At 45.0% G+C, this 8,190-nt stretch overlaps 1 protein-coding gene and 1 non-coding gene across 2 annotated transcripts in view; one reads left to right on the forward strand and one right to left on the reverse strand.

Moving 5' to 3' along the window:
* LOC121539994 (anoctamin-9) overlaps positions 1-5,537 on the reverse strand; it is a 32,675-nt gene extending 27,138 nt beyond the window's left edge. The window contains exons 1-3 of the mRNA XM_041848646.2: positions 5,493-5,537; positions 5,184-5,242; positions 2,998-3,077 (exon numbers count right to left, since the gene is read on the reverse strand). Coding sequence (XP_041704580.1) covers positions 2,998-3,077; positions 5,184-5,242; positions 5,493-5,523 — 170 coding nt within the window. The 5' untranslated portion in view covers positions 5,524-5,537. The remainder of the gene's footprint in view (positions 1-2,997; positions 3,078-5,183; positions 5,243-5,492) is intronic.
* Positions 5,538-5,693: 156 nt separating this feature from the next.
* On the forward strand, positions 5,694-5,766 carry trnaa-ugc. Its single transcript has one exon. It is a non-coding gene; the product is annotated as a tRNA-Ala (tRNA).
* The last annotated feature ends 2,424 nt before the right edge of the window (positions 5,767-8,190 follow it).

An 8,190-nucleotide genomic window follows, 5' to 3' on the forward strand; every position in this document is an offset into this window, starting at 1 on the left:
GTCCAACAGTTGACAGTGCATGTCAGAGCAAAAAACTATCCATGAGGTCGAAGGAATTGTCCGTATAGCTCCGAGACAGGATTGTGTCGAGGCACAGATCTGGGAAAGGGTAACAAAAAATGTCTACAGCATTGAAGGTCCCCAAGAACACAGTGGACTCCATCATTCTTAAATGGAAGAAGTTTGGAACCACCAAGACTCTTCCTAGAGCTGGCTGCCCGGCCAAACTGAGCAATCGGGGGAGAAGGGCTTTGGTCAGGGAGGTGACCAAGAACCCGATGGTCACTCTGACAGAGCTCCAGAGGAACTCTGTGGAGATGGGAGAACCTTCCAGAAGGACAACCATCTGTGCAGCACTCCATCAATCAGGCCTTTATGGTATAGTGGCCAGACGGAAGCCACTCCTCAGTAAAAGGCACATGACAGCCCGCTTGGAGTTTGCCAAAAGGTACCTAAAGGGCTCTCAGACCATGAAAAACAAGATTCTCTGGTCTGATGAAACCAAGACTGAACTCTTTGGCCTGAATGCCAAGCGTCAGGTCTGGAGGAAACCTGGCACCATCCCTACGGTGAAGCGTTGTGGTTGCAGCATCATGCTGTGGGGATGTTTTTCAGAGGCAGGGACTGGGAGACTAGTCATGATCGAGGCAAAGATGAACGGAGCAAAGTACAGAGAGATCCTTGATGAAAATCTGCTCCAGAGCGCTCAGGACCTCAGACTGGGGCGAAGGTTCACCTTCCAACAGGACAACGACCCTAAGCACACAGCCAAGACAACGCAGAAGTGGTTTCGGGACAAGTCTCTGAATGTCCTTTAGTGGCCCAGCCAGAGCCCGGACTTTAACCCAATCTAACATATCTGGAGAGACCTGAAAATAGCTGTGCAGCGACGCTCCCCATCCAACCTGACAGAGCTTGAGAGGATTTGCAGAAAAGAATGGGAGAAACTCCCCAAATACAGGTGTGGCAAGTTTGTAGCGTCATAATTAAGAAGACAAAAGGCTGTAATCGCTGCCAAGGGTTCTTTAACAAAGTACTGAGTAAAGGGTCTGAATACTTATGTAAATGTGATATCATTATTTTATTTTATTTATACATTTGCTAAAATTTCTAAAAACCTGTTTTTGCTTTGTCATTATGGGGTATTGTGTGTAGATTGATAAAGAAAAAACAAACATTTTAAGACATTTTAGAATAAGGCTGTAACGTAACAACATTTTGAAAAAGTCAAGGGGTCTGAATACTTTCCGAATGCACTGTAGGTCATTCAATAGGACTTGGCTGTTTTTAGTAAGACAGAAATGTTGCAAACAGATCCCTCAGATGGTTAGTTGATTTATTCAGATATACAGTGCTTGTTTAATGCAGACAGTCCTCCACGGAGGAAGAACCGTAGCTTTCCGGGTCCCTTGTGCTAAAGAAAGAAGAGGAAACACGGGTGGTGGCCCTAACTAACCTAACATCCCTGATGGGTTGGCCCTGGAGACAGGCAGAAACACGGGTGGTGAGCCTAACTAACCTAACACTGATGGGTTGGCCCTGGAGACAGGCAGAAACACGGGTGGTGAGCCTAACTAACCTAACATCACTGATGGGTTGGCCCTGGAGACAGGCAACAACACGGGTGGTGAGCCTAACTAACCTAACATCCCTGATGGGTTGGCCCTGGAGACAGGCAGAAACACGGGTGGTGAGCCTAACTAACCTAACATCCCTGATGGGTTGGCCCTGGAGACAGGCAACAACACGGGTGGTGAGCCTAACTAACCTAACACTGATGGGTTGGCCCTGGAGACAGGCAGAAACATGGGTGGTGATCCTAACTAACCTATCCCTGATGGGTTGGCCCTGGAGACAGGCAGAAACACGGGTGGTGGGCCTAACTAACCTATCACTGATGGGTTGGCCCTGGAGACAGGCAACAACACGGGTGGTGAGCCTAACTAACCTAACATCCCTGATGGGTTGGCCCTGGAGACAGGCAGAAACATGGGTGGTGAGCCTAACTAACCTATCCCTGATGGGTTGGCCCTGGAGACAGGCAGAAACACGGGTGGTAGGCCTAACTAACCTATCACTGATGGGTTGGCCCTGGAGACAGGCAGAAACACGGGTGGTGGGCCTAACTAACCTATCACTGATGGGTTGGCCCTGGAGACAGGCAGAAACACGGGTGGTGGGCCTAACTAACCTAACATCCCTGATGGGTTGGCCCTGGAGACAGGCAGAAACACGGGTGGTGAGCCTAACTAACCTAACATCACTGATGGGTTGGCCCTGGAGACAGGCAGAAACACGGGTGGTGAGCCTAACTAACCTAACATCACTGATGGGTTGGCCCTGGAGACAGGCAACAACACGGGTGGTGAGCCTAACTAACCTAACATCCCTGATGGGTTGGCCCTGGAGACAGGCAGAAACACGGGTGGTGAGCCTAACTAACCTATCATCCCTGATGGGTTGGCCCTGGAGACAGGCAGAAACACGGGTGGTGAGCCTAACTAACCTAACATCACTGATGGGTTGGCCCTGGAGACAGGCAACAACACGGGTGGTGAGCCTAACTAACCTATCACTGATGGGTTGGCCCTGGAGACAGGCATAAACACGGGTGGTGAGCCTAACTAACCTATCCCTGATGGGTTGGCCCTGGAGACAGGCAGAAACACGGGTGGTGGAACTAACTAACCTATCACTGATGGGTTGGCCCTGGAGACAGGCAGAACACGGGTGGTGGGCCTAACTAACCTAACATCCCTGATGGGTTGGCCCTGGAGACAGGCAGAAACACGGGTGGTGTCCCTAACTAACCTAACATCCCTGATGGGTTGGCCCTGGAGACAGGCAGAAACACGGGTGGTGTCCCTAACTAACCTAACATCCCTGATGGGTTGGCCCTGGAGACAGGCAACAACACGGGTGGTGAGCCTAACTAACCTAACACTGATGGGTTGGCCCTGGAGACAGGCAGAAACACGGGTGGTGATCCTAACTAACCTAACATCACTGATGGGTTGGCCCTGGAGACAGGCAGTCCATCTGGCCCAACTCTTCCTCAGTTCCTTCTGATTCTTCCTCTGAAAGCACAAGCACAGAGTCAGGGACTGGAGCATACATATATACACACACACACACACACACACACACACACACAGATGACTCAATGTATTAGCATGAGAAATGTTTTAACATCTTCAAAAATGAATCATCACTTGGACAAACAGATACTCAGTGTGTGTGTGTGAGTGTGTGTGTTGAGTGTGTGTGCGTGCACGCATTCATGCAAATGTCAGTTAACAAGAACAGAAGAGGTGCCGTCAGACAGAAAATAATCACCTCACTATGTTTAATTGAGGGTGGCTCAGTAGTCTCTCAGAGAAACAGAGGAAAACAATGACATCGCTTTGACCTTTAGGAGTCTTTACGGCAGCCATTCACTCACATCACTTTGACCTTTAGGAGTCTTTATAGCAGCCATTCACTCACATCACTTTGACCTTTAGGAGTCTTTATGGCAGCCATTCATTCACATCACTTTGACCTTTAGGAGTCTTTACGGCAGCCATTCACTCACATCACTTTGACCTTTAGGAGTCTTTATGGCAGCCATTCACTCACATCACTTTGACCTTTAGGAGTCTTTATGGCAGCCATTCATTCACATCACTTTGACCTTTAGGAGTCTTTACGGCAGCCATTCACTCACATCACTTTGACCTTTAGGAGTCTTTATGGCAGCCATTCATTCACATCACTTTGACCTTTAGGAGTCTTTACGGCAGCCATTCACTCACATCGCTTTGACCTTTAGGAGTCTTTATGGCAGCCATTCACGCACATCACTTTGACCTTTAGGAGTCTTTATGGCAGCCATTCATTCACATCACTTTGACCTTTAGGAGTCTTTACGGCAGCCATTCACTCACATCGCTTTGACCTTTAGGAGTCTTTATGGCAGCCATTCACGCACATCACTTTGACCTTTAGGAGTCTTTATAGCAGCCATTCACTCACATCACTTTGACCTTTGTGAGTCTTTATGGCAGCCATTCACTCACATCACTTTGACCTTTAGGAGTCTTTATGGCAGCCATTCACTCACATCGCTTTGACCTTTAGGAGTCTTTATGGCAGCCATTCACTCACATCGCTTTGACCTTTAGGAGTCTTTATGGCAGCCATTCACTCACATCACCTTGACACAGAAACGTATTTTCAATCAGATAAACCCAGACACTTGGGTAGTGTATAGTGTGCATCCAAAATGGCACCCTATTCCCTATATTGACCAGAGACACTATATAGGGTGTAGGGTACAGGGAATAGGGTGTAGGGTACAGGGTATAGGGTTTAGGGTACAGGGTATAGGGTGTAGGGTACAGGGAATAGGGTGTAGGGTAAAGGGAATAGGGTACAGGGTGTAGGGAATAGGGTACAGGGTATAGGGTGTAGGGTACAGGGTATAGGGTGTAGGGTACAGGGAATAGGGTACAGGGTGTAGGGAATAGGGTACAGGGTACAGGGTATAGGGTTTAGGGTGTAGGGTACAGGGTGTAGGGTACAGGGTGTAGGGTATAGGGTATAGTGTATATGGTATAGGGTATGGGGTATATGGTATAGGGTATAGGGTAAAGGGTATAGGGTACAGGGAAAAGGGTATAGGGTATAGGGTATAGGGTATAGGGTATAGTGTGTAGGGTACAGGGTGTAGGGTAGACTCTCCCTCACAGGTATGCTTTCCTTTTTCACAATAAGTTGTCTGTGTGCTCCTCCGCTCGCATCTACTAAGAGCGTCTGCTAAATGACGTAAATGTAAAATGTGGACACAGGATGACATTTGTAATGAAAGATACTGTATAAACATTTCACTGCCAGCCAGGCACATTGTCTATTTACTTATCATACCCTTTGATTAAACTCTGTTATACAATGCTATACTACAGTACATAACATTTCATATAAATGGACTCTCATTCTGGCAGTAAATCCAGGTACTTTTCTATCTATGGACACTACATGACCCCATTTCCTCATGGGTGTGTCTACTGTCTACCTGAACCATGCTGTTCAGCGTCAGGAAGAGATCCACACACACCATAGAGACACAGGTTGTATCCCAAATGGCACCCTATTCCCTACATTGTGCACTACTTTTGACCAGAGCAGCAGACTACTGTCTTTACCTCGTGCAGGCAGAACTTTGCTTCAAACACTTTCTTCTTCATGAGTTCCCACAGGTTCTCTGTAAGAATGGACAGATGAGAAGGAGGAGGGGAACATTAGGAAGGGTCCAGTGTAACGTGTGTGTGTGTGTGTGAGAGAGAGAGAGAGAGAGAGAGAGAGAGAGAGAGAGAGAGAGAGAGAGAGAGAGAGAGAGAGAGAGAGAGAGAGAGAGAGAGAGAGAGAGAGAGAGAGAGAGAGAGAGAGAGAGAGAGAGAGAGAGAGAGAGGGGGAGGGAGGATTGGCGTGGGTGAGGGAAGAGCACTACTCACCTCCTGTATCGAGGAAGACATGATTCAGCATATAGTGAACAATCCGGATCCTGAAATAAAGAAGATATTTTAAGATGGCTGACAAAGACTGAGTATCTGTTTATGTACATGGGATGATTCCTTTTTAGAATGTTTGTCATGCTAATACGTTGAGTCATCAGACCGTGTGAGTGTGTGTGTCTCTGCATGCGTGTGTGCTGTCCCCCTGTAGCTCAGTTGGTAGAGCATGGCGCTTGCAACGCCAGGGTTGTGGGTTCGATTCCCACGGGGGGGGCCTTACCTGGTGGAAAGAGGGACAGTTCCTTGCTGTTTGCTCCAGTTGCAGGCATCAGACACCTTCAGTAGATACATGTACTTCTCAAAGACTTCCCTTGGGGCTTGGATCCCATAAAAGACCACAGTGTCGTCTACAATTTTCTAACACCAGAAATACAAGCAATGTTAATAACACAGAAATACAAGCAATATTAATAACACAGAAATACAAGCAATATTATTACAGATTTTTTTTTGTCAAACTCAATATTATTAACACAGAAATACAAGCAATATTAATAACACAGAAATACAACAATATTATTAGAGTATTTTTTTTGTCAAACTCAATATTATTAACACAGAAATACAAGCAATATTAATAACACAGAAATACAAGCAATACAATTACAGTATTTTTTTGTCAAACTCATCTAGAGAAAGCACAATTGGGTAGTACTTGTTAAACTACTACTTAGATCCTGCAGGTATAATGCTTTAGTACTTGTTAAACTACTACTTAAATGATGCAGGTATAATGCTTTAGTACTTGTTAAACTACTACTTAAATGATGCAGGTATAATGCTTTAGTACTTGTTAAACTACTACTTAAATGATGCAGGTATAATGCTTTAGTACTTGTATAGCATGTATGAGGGCTCTGTTTTCGGCTGGCGCTAATGTTAAACACAGGTTCGTTTTCAATTTCGTCATGTAAAAACTAAACGCCAGGTTTGGCAATTTACTTTGCTTGTGCTCAGATGGTAGGGGTGGAAATATTTTAGGTGTGTCCTTAGAAACATGATCCAAAGTGCTAATTTCAGGTACCGCTGATATGGATATTTGGTTTTAGCTGTAACGCAGTAGGTTACGTCATGAATTTTGACAGCGAAAACGCAGCCTATCCAGCCGTGACGCGCACTGCCCATATATCTACTATAATGAAGGCTGGTTCAACAACAAGCCCTCCCTCAGGTCTACTATAATGAAGGCTGGTTCAACAACAAGCCCTCCCTCAGGTCTACTATAATGAAGGCTGGTTCAACAACAAGCCCTCCCTCAGGTCTACTATAATGAAGGCTGGTTCAACAACAAGCCCTCCCTCAGGTCTACTATAATGAAGGCTGGTTCAACAACAAGCCCTCCCTCAGGTCTACTATAATGAAGGCTGGTTCAACAACAACCCAAGCCCTCCCTCAGGTCTACTATAATGAAGGCTGGTTCAACAACAAGCCCTCCCTCAGGTCTACTATAATGAAGGCTGGTTCAACAACAAGCCCTCCCTCAGGTCTACTATAATGAAGGCTGGTTCAACAACAATGCATGTCTTTTTATCCTGGAGGTTTTATGACATCATTACATTTTACATGTATTTATTGTTGTGGTTGTTTAAAAAAAAACTGATTGGTTGTAGTAAAATCAATCGAAAAAACAACGTTATTAGAAGGATTCACCTTCCTGGTTTTATGGTTACAACGTCTGTGGCGAGCATGCATTGCAACTTCTGCAGATGTTTGAATGCGATCTGATCTGTAAGATGGTTTCGATTATGTTCATAAAACAGTATAACGGTGAGAGGACGTTCTCCCTTACTCTTTATATTGGATCTTTGTCCAGCTACTGTGAAAAGTTTGGACGTGCGTAAAACCCTCCCTAGTCTGCATTGTTTTAATATTATATGCCCAGGGAGTGAAATGATGGCGCCTGTAAGTGTGACATAGCTTATTTTAAACTAGTTGTTTCGTTTTGTTTAGAATTTGTTCTCTTTTTAGGCCTTATCAATAATGAATTTAGTCTTGCTTATTGACAATGTTTGGCATGTCCATGCTCAGCCATAATGTAATTTACAGTAGGCCTAGCCCCTACATCAGTGTGAATGCTACTGAAGCCGTGCAATTAGTTAGAAATATGTGGACTGCAAATGTGTTCAAGTTGAAGTATTTTAGCAAAGATAGGTCATTTTGTTATTTCGTTTCTGTAAGCCATTTAACAAACTATAACTGACTAAGATTGGAATTTGAGTTGATTCCAATGTAATACATCAATTACATAATAATAAATACTCAACTTGAAGCAACCACATATTTCACCAATGGAGCACGTTCTGATTGGCCAGTGAGGGGCCAAGCCTCGACACACCCACAACTTGTTTATTCATCAAAACACAGCCCTTTCACGCCAACGCTAAGCAAGTGCCCCACGATAATTGTGATAGTGAAAATAGCAAAAATATTTCAGACACACCCCTGAACCTAGCGCTACCCTCTGTGCTTAGATTGACCAGTGTGTTAGATTTGTTAAAATAGAGGCCTTAGCCTATATAATGCCTTGTAACAAAGCTATGATAATAGACTTTGAAATCCTGAGCAGGTAAACTCATCTTAGTTTCAAGCCCACAGAGACATGATTATACTTACGTTTGGTTTTAAAACCCTCTAATAA

The sequence above is a fragment of the Coregonus clupeaformis genome, chromosome 26 (assembly GCF_020615455.1).
Source record: "Coregonus clupeaformis isolate EN_2021a chromosome 26, ASM2061545v1, whole genome shotgun sequence".
Lineage (NCBI taxonomy): Eukaryota > Metazoa > Chordata > Actinopteri > Salmoniformes > Salmonidae > Coregonus > Coregonus clupeaformis.